The 15801-nt window shown below is 31.6% G+C and overlaps 3 protein-coding genes across 3 annotated transcripts; 1 reads left to right on the top strand and 2 right to left on the bottom strand.

Moving 5' to 3' along the window:
- Positions 1-1762: 1762 nt before the first annotated feature.
- LOC105621215 (protein DDI1 homolog 2) lies at positions 1763-5650 on the bottom strand. Its single transcript, XM_012202685.1, has 6 exons — positions 5386-5650; positions 3905-4117; positions 3575-3829; positions 2575-2880; positions 2281-2397; positions 1763-1971 (listed from the first exon to the last, which is right to left on the bottom strand). The coding sequence occupies exons 1-6, from the start codon at positions 5648-5650 to the stop codon at positions 1763-1765; spliced, it is 1365 nt and encodes a 454-aa protein (XP_012058075.1).
- Positions 5651-7686: 2036 nt separating this feature from the next.
- LOC105621214 (60S ribosome subunit biogenesis protein NIP7 homolog) lies at positions 7687-8538 on the top strand. The gene is made up of 4 exons (XM_012202683.1): positions 7687-7742; positions 7848-8073; positions 8153-8293; positions 8419-8538. Exons 1-4 carry the CDS (start codon positions 7687-7689, stop codon positions 8536-8538), a joined length of 543 nt encoding a protein of 180 aa, XP_012058073.1.
- A 3325-nt stretch (positions 8539-11863) lies between these two features.
- On the bottom strand, positions 11864-13922 carry LOC105621213 (cyclin-G2). The gene is made up of 5 exons (XM_012202682.1): positions 13776-13922; positions 13148-13564; positions 12432-12686; positions 11997-12205; positions 11864-11909 (listed from the first exon to the last, which is right to left on the bottom strand). The coding sequence occupies exons 1-5, from the start codon at positions 13920-13922 to the stop codon at positions 11864-11866; spliced, it is 1074 nt and encodes a 357-aa protein (XP_012058072.1).
- Between the last annotated feature and the right edge of the window lie 1879 nt (positions 13923-15801).

Raw genomic sequence — 15801 nt, 5'->3', positions numbered from 1 at the left:
CTACACACACACACACACACACACACACACACACACACACACTTTTTTGTTTATAAATAGAAAATTATAAAATTATATATAAAAAGATAGTGAGACTTTTATGAACGTTATTCATTTAAAATCTATATATATGTCTCTCTTTCACTCAGTCTGAATATCTGAGTATCCGAGAGGCAAAGGTATAGATATATAATAAATGTTTGTAAACGTGATTTTCCTTTTTTTCTCCCTTTTTTTGAACTTTTTATCTAAGATCACAATATCACAAAATAGATATTTTTTAAAGTGCAGTTTGAGAAATAAAATAATATAGCTGTGATACATCTACATAAAAATATATTATAAATTATAATGTGCACACATTATTATCGTTTTTGTTCAAATAATGAATATTTAGTTGATAAATAAATCAAGTCATATTGTTCATGTTTTTATTGTATGACAAAGAAATTATAATAATGTACCAAATACCTTGTCAAAAGAAAAATAGCAGCAGTATAAAATCGACATTGTAAATTGAGTACACACCTGTGTAGAAGACACTTCTTCATGTAACTGCTATCATAACAAATATCTTGTAAAAAAATGGAAAATTTTTCTATTCATCTGTTGTTATCATTTTATATACAAAGTCAGCGTTTTTCTTCGGTAAATAATGAGGAACTGAGTTTGAGCTGAGTCCAACATTAAATTCGAATCTCTGAAACATTATCAAACTATAAAGTCGATGTTCTAAGCGCAAATTCTGTCTATCCCGTCTATCCGTTTCGTACTCGAGATTTATAAGAATCTATTAATACTAGATATATATACATTTGTCCATATTCACCACTTAAATGAAAAATTACAAAGAATACCGCAAAACATCTTTCGAGGTATGTAGAAAAATCTTATCGCTTACTATGCTGATTCTCCTCAGCGCAATTATGTATACACAAGTCTTGTTTTTGTATGAATTCCAAATAAAATATCTCGATATATTCAATATATAATCATATTTTCGCAAATATGCATACTGCAATTAATTATGTTAAATATTAGGTCACGTAACAATTTAATTCTTCTTTTTAACAAACTTAGCTACATAGCGTAGTATAGTACATATATAAATATATATACTATTTAGAAATAATGCAATTAGGCGTTGCATGTACGTGTAAGAAAATATACAAAGAAGTATACTTCAATATAACTTCTTGTCAATTTAATTGGAACTTCTATTATTTATGCATTTTTATAAAATTCAATCTGAGAGATGCGCATATTCTCCAACGTTCTTCAATTTGTTTCTGAGCTATAAAAATTTTTTTTACATCATAATTATTGATCAATGTATCAAATTTTCATTTATTAAAGGACCATATTGTCTTCTTCGTTTTGTGAATTAGTTGAAACTTTAAAAATGTAATATTATTTTCTGGGACTGTTCTTTTATTTATGTGACTGTTCATATTATTGAAAGCGAATAACAAATAGCATGCACAATCTTCATTTTAATATTGAAATAAATGTATATTAGAATAAAAGCGGAGAAGTTCCATGTTAAAGATAACATTTGATTCCAACGATTTCACAAAACGGAGAATCAATTAAAAGTATCAAACAGCGATTAAACGACGCTTAAACGATACTTAAAAATTGCTTTGAACATTGTTTGTCCTTTCTATTTTTATTGCCTAGCATATATTCACAATTTCGCTCTATGCCTGTTCACGATAACTCGCACGATAACACTTAAATCGCACGCAACAATTTTTAACATTCAAAATTTTAATGATTTCGCAAACAGTGCAGCAGTAGCCTGCGTTTTATCCCCGTTAAATCTACGCAATTCCGCAATAACTTGTGCCCTGGTAAAACCCAGAGCCTCCAGTTCCTTGACTGTAGCTTCCGTGAACGGATCATGCGGATAAATTGTAGTCTCTAAAGCGGCGGGCCTTGATGACCCTTGATTACTGCTGCCTTGTCCGTCTAACAAATTTCCATGAAAACATTTATCATCGACGAGAAAAATTACCGTAGAAATAGTGTTCGTTAAAAAAAGAAAATAAATTATCATAGGCTATAAATAATGATCATACAAATTAGACATTCATAATTTTAAGTTGCTTAAAAACAAAAATTTAATAATTTAAATTTATTTAAAGAATAGGCGATAGCAGAAATATACTAAAACAGACCAGGCATAGGGAAAAGGTATAAAGATAGTATTTTTTCAATAGATAAAGTGAAAAAAGGACAAAAGGATTAAGAGGACAGCCTGGGCTGATACGTACTTACCATGCTGCCTCTGTTTCTTAGCATCCCTCGTGCTATCCTCGAGAGCTCGCTGAAGATCTCTGTCATCTAAGGCTTCATCACTATTTCCACTTAATTTTGCACACTCTGGTAAATCACCTGTAGAAATAATTATTAATAAATTATTTGCTAATATTTTTTATTCTCATTTTAATTTTAATTAATTTGTTATATGTATATATAAGAGAGAAAATATATATTATTATAATATTTTAAGATTTTATATATATATATATACACACACACACAAATTATATTATAAAAAAAGAAGTGCACCTTCTGCCAGAAATGAAGTTTCAGTACCCGTAGTTCCGATCTTCAAGACATTCTTCTTCAAGTCTATGCAACATTGATGTCTTTTAAGCATATCCAAGCCCAGCAGCATGTCCATAGGCTGTTCTTCAAGAACGCTGAAGGATGTTGTCAGATGGTCATTGCCGATCTGTATTTGTACCATGTGTATACGACCGATTATGCGTTGTACTCCAACACCTTTGGCGACTCCGGCCCACCTTGTGTCCACCAAACGCATAATATGGCATCTCTCGGCACAGGCAGCAGACATAATAGTAGTTTGTGCACCTGGTTATAAATAATATATCTTTAATGTTACTTATTCCCGTTTTCTTCAATGCAGATTCACTTTGATTCTGGTTCAACTTACTCTTCATCTTTTTTTTAGTTCTAAAAATTAGAAAAAGTTGAAGAGTAAATAGAACCGAGATTAAAGTTAATATACATTGATAAAAATGAGCATTAGAGTCAATTTTGCATTTTTTATCCATTTTTTATCCAATGCTTTTATTGTACAAATGTTTCTAGAGATGATCGAAATATATTGTAATATATTTATATTAAGAACAATAATTTTTTTCCTGTTTTCACGAACAGAGGTCATACGTTCTAAAATTAAATTGTTTTTCTGCATACCATGCAGAACGATCATTCGAGATATATATGTTTAAAAATAGACATTTACTCAGTCTTCCTTTCTTTCCCTCGAGTATAAAACAAAGCTATGTAAAAATAATCTCAAGTATAATTCAAACTAAACTAAAGAAAAGATTGAAGAAAATTTTAAGTGAAACTTAACTAATCAGAAGAAAGAAAATTAATCTCAAATTTAGTAAATTTTGTTTTGATTGGTAAATTCCAATTCAATCTCAATCTCAACCTCTAGTCTGATCACGAATTTATGTATTTGCATTTATTAAAATGCATGTAGAAAATCGCATTTTTACTTGCTATTGACATAGTACTTGAGTCAGCGCTATACCTGAATCAATAAAGGCTTTAACTGGAAATCCATTGACTTTACAATTGATATATAACATAACAACGGTGCCAAAGGTTTCTGGATTGTACTCCATTGCAGCCTCCATATTTGCTTCGATATTTTTCTGTCTAATTTCTTCAGCAATTAGTCGCTGTGCTTCGGTATCAAAGGGATCAGCATTCATCATTCTCAGCCGTTGTGCTTGTCGTTCTTCTCTAGCGGCTATCTGCTCTCTGAGTACAGTTGAAAATCTATCTATAACACACGAATATTTAGACCAGAAATAATATTAAAAATTATTAAACTATCATATTCGAAACTGTTACTTACCAAGATTTCCTGACAGTAGCGCGTCGGCTAATCTGGGATTATTTTGTTTTAATAATGCCAGCTGATCTGGATTAGCCAGGAACATGTTTTTTATCATCGCTGGATCGTCCTCACTGCGGGGATTTTGTATTCTGTTGTTTGCGATCGGCGATGGACGCTGATTATTGCTGGTCCCAGGAACTCTGATAGAACTGAAGTCCAGTAATGGAATGGCTAGAGCGATGTTTCTTCAAATTTAGTATGTTCATTTTTTTAATAAGATATATGTTGCTGAGTACAGCGCAAAGGAGATGATAAATTAAATTTGTCAAATTTGATGTTTTGGAGTATTAAATTTGACATACTCTATATATATATATATATATATATATATATATATATATAATATATATATACATATCAAACATTGAAATTGATGGATATATATAACTAAACAGAAAGCAAAGATCAAGGTTTAAAGCCTATCTAAATTCTCTATCAACAAGATAAAAAGTGCTGTTACAATCAGACACAGTACATAAAAATCAATAATAGGCTAATTTGTTTTTAATTAAACACTTTTTATATCATTTATTTTTTATTTTCTCCTACATAAAAAAGAAAAAAAGTAAATCACATAACAAAGTTCAACTGGGGGAAAAAAACAAATCTAATAACAAAGCTAGCTTCAAATCTAATAACAAAGCTTCTTTGAGCTATACATAAAGTAAAATTTTTGCTTTATGGACACATAATTAGTTTATAGTTCAGCATTTATTTATAGTTCTTATTTTAAAATTATCTATCTTAAGATGCTAATACAGCTCTTTGACTGGTATTCATAATTCGCTCTTATTTTAAGATTCTTAAATAATGCATTAAAATGCTAATGCAGCTCTCTTGATTGGTTCATTACATCTTAAGACTATAATTAAGATAGATTTTAAATATAAGAATCAATTATGAATACTGATCTCTAATGGATTAACATCTTAAGACTAGATAGTGTTTAAGATAGTCTTATTATTCTATAAGTCAGTAGTCGGAAGTCCTAAGTGGTCCTAAGTCTTAAGCTGGTACTCATAGTCGGTTTTTATTTTAAGATTATCTTAAGTAATGTCTTAAGATGCTAAGACAGTTCTCTGACTGTACTTAAAATGATCTTGAATATAAGACTGTGAATACCAGTCTACAACCCTACTAGATTCACAACTTTACTTTAAGAAATAGTAAGCTGTAAAGCCTTAAGAAATTGACCAATCATAGTTGAATATGAGAAAAATAATTGACTATGATATTGGTCAATTTCTTACAGCTTTATAGCTTAAGGGTCTTTTAAAATAAAGTTGCAGATCTAGACTTAATTGGTGAAGTTGGCCAATAGCCAACTTGTAGGACTAAGGTGAAGATTGTTTAAGACTTTCAATTATCAACTACAGACTCACTTGTAGAACCTCCATTAAATATAAAAATCAATAAATGGACCATTCGTAGGTACCTACCTCTGTTGAAGGGCTGCAAGTTCAAATCGCTGCCGCTTTGATGCATGTGCTGGAGGATGACAGCATCGCCGTCACGGATCCCATGATCGCGCAACGATTTCTTGTCGTCCATAAGTGGCAGACCATTGAATGCAATCACAATCTCATGGGCCGGCACGCCACTTTCAATCTCGCAGAACGCTTTAAAATTCTCTAGCTCCAACTCCTCGCTCACGTCAAGAACGAAGACGCTATCGTCGCTGAGTGTCGTCACCGTCACCTTCATCGTTCGCGCTGGACGACTTGGACTTTACAGATAAACACGAGGACGCGCGTCCGCTTCGCTCTCTCACCGTCGATGGGAAAATGCCAGGAAAGATCCACGCGACGGGTCCTCAGCCCTCGCGAGACTCGAGGAACAGGCGAAGATGTATAACGTGGCGAGACGGGAGGGGCGAGCTTATTCACGGCGAGTCTTCCGCCGTCCTCCGGATGTAAACACGAGACCAACTTAGCAAAAATATTGAATTTGGGAACACATATTTAAGAAAAAAGGAAGGGCCTCTGTCGAAATAATCGTGAAGTATGGAGTTTTAGAACGCAATTTGATAAAAATAGCCCTCTACCGGAATAATCGTAAACTACACAATTTTTGATGAGTTTGATGAATCGACATAGAATTTATTTAAGAAAAAAGTTTTCTGGCGCAATAATTGTAAATATCGTATTGTAAATACAAATTATAAATTATAAATGTTTAGATTTTTAATTATACAAATGATATTCTAACAGTCATAATCGTAACAGAGAGAAACTTGAGAGAGCTGGGGGTCGATCTTGTTGTGTATCTGAAATGAAATGAAGTGAAAATTACAAAGTTAAAACAAGTTAATTTAATGAATTTTTTGTCTTATAATATTTTATAAAATTACGAAGTTGTTTCTCTATGCAAATTTTCAGCCCATGTTTTTATCAAACATAATTACTAGTATAACTCTTTTATTTTAGAATAAGACGTGAATGATTAGAATCATTTTATTCTAAAATAAAAGAGTTATTTAGTATTCATTATTTTAAGTACAACACTTCTAACTTATTTCTTATTTAATATTTTAAATAAGTTTTCCCGAATCTATATTATATTTTTTATTTTAAATAAATTATATCAATTGTTTTACCGAACCATGATGATTATACGTAAGTTTAAAGAATTTTTGAAATACAGAATAATTTGCAGTAACAGTTAAAGCTAAATCCTTATAGTTCAACAACTTTTATTTCACATCATGTGTATGAAAATGCAAAATTAAAATGTTTTTGTTTAAGAACCCATTAAAGTATCCCTCCTATGAATAGTCGGCACGCTTCTGTTCTGAAGATTTAGTACAGAAACGAACCACATTTATGATTTCGACGATACAAGCTGCGTTCGATAATGCAAATCTGAGGAGTGTTCTTATATTATAGCATATGTCACGTGCACTATAGAAAAAGAGCACTCCGACGTCTTAGAAAGTCGATGGAGAGGATTCTGTATCTTTCAACAAGGAAAAGGAACAAAAGGGAGCAAATTTACTAGGTGTTGACCAATGAAATAATCAGTATTCTAGTAAATTCGCTCATTTTTATAATTTTCACCTCATTTCAAGATACAAAATTGATTCCCAGAGGATCAATTCTGTAGCTGGTCAGAGTCTCGCTACAAATGCTTTGAAGCATTTGATGGACCAATTAGAAAAAAGAATTTTACAAATTAACCAATTAAAAAACACTTCAAAGCATTTGCGTTGACCGTATCCTGTATCTTGAAACGAGGTGAAAATTACAAGTGAGCAAATTTACTAGATGTTGACCAATGAAATTATTAGTATTCTAGTATTCGTTCACTTTTATAATTTTTATCTCGTTTTAAGATACAGAATCGATTCTCTGATTTGCATTACCGAACGCAACTACAATTTTATCGATAGTGTTAGAAAATGTATATAATCATAGTAGTCAAATTGAAAATGGATGTATTGGTGGTAATGTACGAGCGATTTTGACGGTAGAGAAAAAAAAACCGGCATGGCCTCTCTCAGGTTTCTCTCTGATCGTAACTACAAATGACAATCGAACGATAATCATGAATAAGAAATTGATAGGTTGGGAACGCTGATAGGTTGAATTTTTCTGTCCAAATCGATTGAATGACTACAAATAGTTACTGTGATGTGAGCGTTTCTCTACACGTGTTTGAGATGCGAATGAAGAGATATCACGTGGAGCTTTTAAAGAAAATAAATAAATGATTTATTTCATGTTCTCTTGTATATTCTAAAGATGAAGCGTTTATCAGAAGAGAAAACAAAGCTTGTATTCGAGAAGCTAACTAAGTAGTAAGTAACTTCACAATTTAAATTATGCTCATTTCATAATTGTCTAATTGAATGTAGGTTCTAAATATACTAGATATATAATAATCTCAAATTTAATTGTTGTAGCATTGGCACTAATGTGAAGAACTTGATTGATCGACCAGATGGTATTTACTGCTTTCGGGAGAAAAAGGACAGGGTGTATTATGTGTCTGAAAAAATTTTATCGTTAGCGAATAATGTAGAATCTGATCATCTGTTAAGTTTAGGCACTTGTTTTGGCAAATTCACAAAATCAGGAAAGTTCAGGTTACATATCACTGCGTTACATTATCTAGCACCTTATGCACAAGTGAGTATGCGTATTTATAAATATATTCAGATTTAAATAAGTATGATTGCAAATTTACAATATAAAATTTTTTATCAAGCACAAAATTTGGGTAAAACCTTCAGCGGAGCAACAGTTTCTTTATGGAAATCATATTATGAAATCAGGTCTCTCTCGTATAACAGAAGGCACTAATCAATATCAAGGTGTCGTCGTATTTTCCATGAACGATTTGCCACTGGTATGTTATATCGAATTAAATAATTCTCAATGCATCGTTGATTATATCTTTCATTTAAATATTATTATATAAAAAGAGATAATAACACAATAATAAGTGCATTTGTTTTCCATTTAATGCCTTAGGGATTTGGCGTTGCTGCAAAAAGTACAGCTGATTGCAAACACGCAGATCCAGTAGCAGTCATTTGCTTTCACCAAGCAGATATTGGAGAGTACATTCGTTCGGAAGATACATTACTGTGACAAAGATTTACATCTGTTATTTTTCTTTTAAAGAAAACAATATAATTTATACAGCAAATTTGCTTATTTTTTTGCGTCTTATAATTTAGATATCTGTGATTCGTGTAATATCAAATATTAATACAAGTTGATAAAGTTAATACAAGTTGATTAAAGATTGCTCATTGTACATTGTTGTATAATATATGTATGTATACTCCAATCATGGCATGAAATAGATTGCATTTGTTTGTAAAGAAAAGATTACAGTAGATTATATTTTATTTTATTTTACAAGTGAATTTTGTACATTACAAATTTGATTTTTATGATCAAATATAAAATGCAAATATATACATTCTATTTTTTACTATGTGTTCCACAAATTAAAATTTTTGAAATGTATTATATTTGCTAATTAAAAACAATATATTAACAATTGTTGAAGTATATGTAATGTACAATATTGACAAGTAAAAATTTGTGTTCTTTTGATAAAATTATTTGTAATATATAACAATATACACTTTAAATGATTTCTATTGATAGTGCGTGATGTGATTTTGTTAGAAAATAAAAAAAGCTTCGTGGAATAAAATTTGCATGATGTATTGATGCCACAATGCAAGAAGAGAATGTATTTTCACAGATCATAAAATGAAAGTACGGTACGATTTATGACTAGCATAAACTGGCTAAGATTTACAAATTTATTTGAACTATCAATTGTTTTTTTTTCTTTTTCATCAGTTATTACAAATGCAATGAATGCAAACGGTTCCCGAATGCGCAAATCATGAGCTACCGTGAACTGCGAATAACGACTTATCGTTTAATGTTTTTGGTGTGCAGCGTAAATAGACGAGAAATATAAATCGTCTAAAAAATTCAAGTTTTTGGCAAATAAAATATATAATCATATTTGCTCGTATCATGACGCATCGTTCACATGCTTTCGTTTACTTTTGAATGTTATACGATACCCACTTCTCACATTTCGATATAATAATCGCTTTTAATCCTCAATTGTCCTGGCAGAAAAATTTTTACAAAAAAATTAAGAATTTCTTATCTTGTCTCAATAAGGATAGTTTTTCTGTAAACATTTTTTTTCCGCTAGGATAATTGCAAACATAGAATACACGCAATCTATACTTTGTTATTACGCGATCAATTAAGATTTGAGAGGCAGACAGATCGGACTTAGAATGTTTCTTCATATCTTTTCCTTGACATTCATGTTTAGAATTATCTTACGATATAAATCAGGTAATGATATAAATCACATAAAGCTAATCGATATCAGTAAAAAACATTCTATTATTACTGCAAGAGAATCTAATATAGAGATAATTTAGTACGAATAAAAAGTGATTCAAACACAATTTTTGAAAGAAAGAAGATACAATTTCTTATTTTTGGTATTTACATACAAAAATCACGTCTCTTCTATATTGCATAGCAAAATTTGTTTCCAACATTCTACGTTATCGTTAGTGCATTTTGAAATGTTGAATTTATTCTACAATTCGTACTTTTCTCGTTATTGATTATTACTTATCTGACACATACATACGTATGTATAAGTCAGAAATTCATTCGAAGTGCAACACAAATCCGTGTCATATTTTATCAATTGCTCCGTTTTCTCAATGTAAACATACTATAAAGAAAAAATTTCAAAACATAATAAAATTCAGGATTGGTTAAAAAATAATGATTTTTATATATTTTAACCGTTTAAAACATTCTTGATGTTTTTCACATATTTTAAACATGTATTTTTTATAAACTATTTAAAGCATGTATGAAGTATTAAAAAGTTTAAAACATGTTTAAAAAAAATTACAATATTCTTAAAAAAAATATTATCTTTTGCCAATCCTGACAAAATTACAAGAAAAATTTTTTTTCTTTATCAAATTTAGCAACACAGGTTTTAGCAAGTTCACCTCTTATTTGTATCGGCCAACTTAGCTTTATAATCTTTTTTTCTTTTCCTTTAATAATAATTTTACGTTATGAAATTTTTAACATTCTTTCGTAGCTCTTATATTACTTTTTCTTTTATATCTTTTTGCTCGTTTTTAACACATTTTGTAAATATACAGATATACACGCTTTTACCGATATTGTTTTACTAATTAGATAATCACTATAAATGACATTGTATATCACATTAATTTTCAATACTTCGTAAAGACGAACTTATTTTGTTTCTATTCCTCTTTTTCCTCATGCTTGTAACAGCACTTTAATTCCAGCGATCTTGTCATTGGAATACAGAAAGAATAAATCTGTGTTTTCTTTATAAAATATTTGCATAAATATTCCAAAATATGTATGTATAATGCAATGAGAAAGTTAGCAGAGATTAACATATAGTGCGATAATAATGATTCACATACTGGCAAAACATACAGAACTATAAAACTAGAACTGGATATGTATAAATTCACATCGAAATATTATTTAAGATGCATTTTTACGAGCCGCTCAAATGTTTCAGCAACAAAAAAAGATCACGTACTTTTGTTACAGGACTTTACATGAAAAAAGACAAGAATCACCGAATTTGACATTTGAGTGATAGATTTGTGTGTGTGTGTATGTGTTATCTGGATCAGCAACAAAGAATAAATTAAGTTTTATATATATATCGTGGTCAATATGATCGACACGGCGATAGCCGCTATCATTTTAGCTGCTGGACTAAGAATGACAAATTCGTGCTCTAATTGTTTTAGCAGCACGTGAAATTGTACTTTTAAATCCAGCTCAGATCGATAAGACCTTTTCGTTACTTATTGGCTGGGGTTTATAGTCGATTCTTATATTTAAGATTGTCTTCAGTACATCATGAATCAATTAGAGTCTTAAGATCGTCTTAAGATAAAAACCGATTATGAATACCGGCCATTGTGTTTACTTTGCGATCTTATGACACGTTGTTTATACATAATTATATCTTATATTTATATAGTGAAAGACGACGACTTATATCTTGCCAGTATGACATCTGAAGATCATGTAAACAAAGTATCTATGGGAAATCATTGCAATGCGTGAATTGATGTTTGTACTTTCGAGTAAAATTTTGATCTTCGTACTGGAAAAAGTGATAATCTTGTGCTTTTACTTGACGTGTACCAGACATCTAATATATCAAAAACGTGATATATTAGATGGAAATTCCAGTACCGTACTCTGAAAGAAAATAAAAAATAAACATATAACAAGATTTATTTCAAAAATGTAATAATTTGTAATAATTTATAAGGATATCTTCAACAGTAGAGAATGAACAAAAATCAATCGTACCTCCATAAAAAAAAAATGATGATGTTTAACGTCTCTTATTGCCATGGCGTCGGGCATATTTACGAGTTTTTCTACAAAAGAAAGATTCATACAATTCTATGTTCCAATAATATATGACATTTTTTAACTGCGACTCAGAGAGAAGTGGTGATAAATACCTGATCTTGCTTGGAGATGGAATCGGCGCATGTTCCGCGATGGCTGGTAGTACAGATCTGAAATTGTCGGTCGGACGTAGAACACCTGCAGTACGAGATGAAAGTTTCCAGATTAGTTTCTGTCTATGAGGTGTTTGCTCCTGGGCGTTATACTTGCTCAGTACAGTGCCCACCGTCCCGTGAGTGGAGCGAAAACTCTCCTCTGAGATCTAAAACGTATTAAAAATATGAGCTTTCAACAAATAAATTACACGAGCCAAGTTATCCTGTAATTTTCATTCTACTTTAATTTGTTCTTTGTTTTAATCTTGTTTCGAAAATTTATTTGAAGAATTTCCATTTCAATGAAAATATTTTTCCTCGTTTACAATTTCTTCTGATATTTATTTAGACTAAATAATAAATAAATAAAAAACGAAATAATGAAATATTTACATTGCATTTCTCTCGGAGCTCCACAGCAAACTGCATGAGTTCGTCTTTCAGCATCTGATAAGATGATGTAATGACGGATGTGTTATGTGAGGATGGGTCGTCGGTAGACACAGTGGCATCTGCATTTGCATTCAGTCGATTAACAGCAGCATCCAAATAAGTGCAGAGTAATACCAGAGCCACTTCGGAGGGCCTGAGACTCGCACAACTACCGTCGCAAACCACCATTTCCAATCTGAGGATCAATTCAGATTCCTGAAACAGGACGAATGATGCTTGTACAGCTTCACCATAAATTCATTAATAAAAATGAATCAGGATATATGATAGTGTCCGTTAATAATATTAACGTGTGATTTAACAAATATTTCGAATTTCATTAGCGCTTCATTTTTTTATATCAAGAAGAGTGATCTCTCTTTTTTTTATTATCTATGTAGATAATAAAAAACTATGATCGTGGCATAGAGTTGCATGGCTGCTCTCTGTGCCAAAGATCCAGATTCAAATCCACCTAGAACACACATATATCAGATTTTATTTGATCGTTTCAAATCACCGAAAATATCTTTGCCATAAATTTCCTCTAATAAACCATTTGGAAAGCAAAACTAGCAAAAATCGTAAGTCTCATATAGCAGAAGAGATCACGTCTGTGATAAGAGACGATGGATTCAGAGATTATCCTATAAATAAATTAGGAGATGATAGCTTACCTTGACGATATTGACATACACGTCGCCGAGATGCATTTGCTTCGCTACCGCATGAAACATTTTGTTGAATAACTGTAGAAAAGTCAGAGCGGTAGTAGGTTCAGTGCCGGGTGCCCATTCCAATTTATTTCGTATCACCTCCGACATGCGCCTCAAGTCATCAGCTGTGCATCTGCACTGTGAGATCGAGATTAGGTGCTCGGCATCTATAGACTGCATCCGTTGGATGGCAGCAATGTAAAAGGCTGACACGCTGATGCAGGCCATATGCTTCTGCCTTGCCTTCATTTTAGTCAGGAATCGGTCTATCAGATTTATCGCAATGAAAAATACATCTGAAGACAAATCATACATCACTTTTAGGCATCTTAGTACATGAGCAGATCTATCTCGAGCACCAATCGTTATCTCATCGTCCTGGACAAATAGAAATTGTTCGGTAATTATATAAACAAATCATGCTATCATTAATCTTTATTAATCTATAATATATGTTAAATCTTAAAACTTTGAAGATACTATACTAAAATCTTGCTTAAAATATAGAAGATAAAACTCATAGTCGATAGTTTCATTGATGCTGCTTATAAAATTTTACCCGTTTCTTCTGCACAACATGGATTCTTACCTGTGTTGTTATAGGTAATTGACGGAGGTCTGGTTGAAATTTGACCTCCTGGACGAGGTCTAGGATCAGGTCTTCTTGAAGTTCTTGGAGCGGAGGGATGGCATCCGGTACAGGCAAGCCCGTGTCCATTCCTGCGGTGTGCGACATCGCAACAGCTAACTACAACAATCCGACTACGACTACCCGGCAACCAGGTTTGACGGGTGTAGTGTGGCTGATGAGAAGAACCACACAACAAGAATGGCGCAGCTGGCCAGCCTTGTATCTGTAAACAGAGTAATAAGAGTATAGAGATAGAGTTCGAGAAAGTTGTGTCCATAATATCATTAATGAAAAAAAATAATAAAGATGGAATATCCCAAAATTTACAAACTTTGAACAATAGTTATCTCTCGTTCGATTTAGATCAGATTTTTTCCAAATCAAAAAAAATTTTATACATCGAAAGATGGAATTACTACAGAGAAATTGTTAATACTACTACATTCTAATTATAATCAATTTTCAGCACTGTGATAAATAACATACAATAAAATTCCGTTTATTTGCACCCTATTTGTACGAAGAAGTTTATGCTCCGATATTATTTGGATAATAAGAATTTGTGTTGGACTTTAGTTTTCTAAAGTCAGCTGTTATTATCAAAACTAATAAGTACTCGATTATCAACGACTGTTTTGTCCCTCGACAAGTTCGAATAAACAGAAATATGTTAAAATTATCTTATTAACTTCCATTTGCATTTTTCAAATTTGTTATTAGAGATTGAACTAACTCAATGCGTCGCAAGGCTTTTTCTTTTCATTGTTAAAAAATTTTTTCAGCGACATGTAATTGATATTCATCAAAGTAGATCAAGTTGACCTTATGCGGTCGGTTCACACCTTTAATGCTGAAATAATTCTGCGTCATACGCAGAACAAACGCACGATTATGCAAGGTCGATCGAATCGTTTTCTCTTTTACACGACTGTTCATATAAACAAAATGCTACGTGTTGCCTTTGTGCGACTCGGTTGAAAAGAGAGCGTCTCAAGGATGCAACATACTGATAAAGCACTTGGATTCTCTCTCTCTTTTCTCTCTTCTCTCTATCCTTCTTTTTTTCTTCAATCACCTTCGAGGTGAGAGAGCAGATCATATTGGATATATGAAGCAACAAAGTAAGTAGAATTATTCAAAATGGATTTCAATAAAAATTATTCAATTATTCTCTAGATTTCTATTGTATTTTCTAGGAATAATTCTAATTGGAATCCATTTCCGAATAGTTCCATAATAAATGTGAAAAATAATGAAGAAAAGGAAATGAATGACTATCAACATCGTGGCTAGATAGTCAGATATCTTCGATAAATGAAACAATGACGTTTCGTAAACAGCCTCTTCAAATAGAGATAAAGTTATGTTTATACACTCCACCTAAACACGCCACCTTCCAAATTACTGAAATACTAAATTTCAATGTCAAGTGTGCGAGAAATATAAGAGAAATCCGAGAAATCCTTATGATTATAATAATATGATTTATGATAGATATTATCAGCGTTGAAAGTTAAAGGCGAGTCACTTCCAAATTAAGCGAGTCAAGTCTGCACGATCTGACGTCACAGGGAAGATAAGTGGCATTTTCTGTCGAAAGAATTGCGTATTTTGGTCAAAGTCTTGCATGGTTTTTGAATCAGTATCCATTATATAGGCACACATTATCCAATATTTTAAGCATATTTTTAGCATATTCTTAGAATATTAATATTATGCGCCTATAGAAATGTCGATTGACGCATCGACTCTCGATTACGAAAAATAATGAGACGTGATTATATTTTTTTTCAATGCATTCACAAGACATTAGAATAAAAGAATAAGCAACTAAACAAGAGTGAAACGTTGAAAACAAACCTGAAATGTTGTAAGTTACCTGTCTAATACTACGATATTCATATATGACTTCACGATAAAACAAGACAAGTTAAAAGTTTTGCCAGTTAAATTAATCTCCGATTGAATTATTGGCAATTTCTAT

The sequence above is a fragment of the Atta cephalotes genome (genome assembly GCF_000143395.1).
Source record: "Atta cephalotes unplaced genomic scaffold scaffold00032, whole genome shotgun sequence".
In the NCBI taxonomy this organism is placed as follows: Eukaryota; Metazoa; Arthropoda; class Insecta; order Hymenoptera; family Formicidae; genus Atta; species Atta cephalotes.
Note: the sequence above shows the minus strand (reverse complement) of the source record. Positions and strands in the feature narration are given on the sequence as shown.

Excerpts from the sequence above, each read along its gene's own strand:
- LOC105621214 (XM_012202683.1), top strand. The coding sequence starts at position 7,687 with ATGAAGCGTTTATCAGAAGAGAAAACAAAGCTTGTATTCGAGAAGCTA. Across the intron at positions 7,743-7,847 it reads TTCGAGAAGCTAACTAAGTA|CATTGGCACTAATGTGAAGA; the intron begins GTAAGTAACTTC and ends TAATTGTTGTAG. Across the intron at positions 8,074-8,152 it reads ATCTAGCACCTTATGCACAA|CACAAAATTTGGGTAAAACC; the intron begins GTGAGTATGCGT and ends TTTTTTATCAAG.
- LOC105621213 (XM_012202682.1), bottom strand. The coding sequence starts at position 13,922 with ATGTCGCACACCGCAGGAATGGACACGGGCTTGCCTGTACCGGATGCC. Across the intron at positions 12,206-12,431 it reads AGCTCCGAGAGAAATGCAAT|ATCTCAGAGGAGAGTTTTCG; the intron begins GTAAATATTTCA and ends AATACGTTTTAG. Across the intron at positions 11,910-11,996 it reads CCATCTCCAAGCAAGATCAG|AAAAACTCGTAAATATGCCC; the intron begins GTATTTATCACC and ends TTTCTTTTGTAG.
- LOC105621215 (XM_012202685.1), bottom strand. The coding sequence starts at position 5,650 with ATGAAGGTGACGGTGACGACACTCAGCGACGATAGCGTCTTCGTTCTT. Across the intron at positions 4,118-5,385 it reads CTTGCAGCCCTTCAACAGAG|CCATTCCATTACTGGACTTC; the intron begins GTAGGTACCTAC and ends ACATCGCTCTAG. Across the intron at positions 2,398-2,574 it reads AACTTCATTTCTGGCAGAAG|GTGATTTACCAGAGTGTGCA; the intron begins GTGCACTTCTTT and ends TTATTTCTACAG.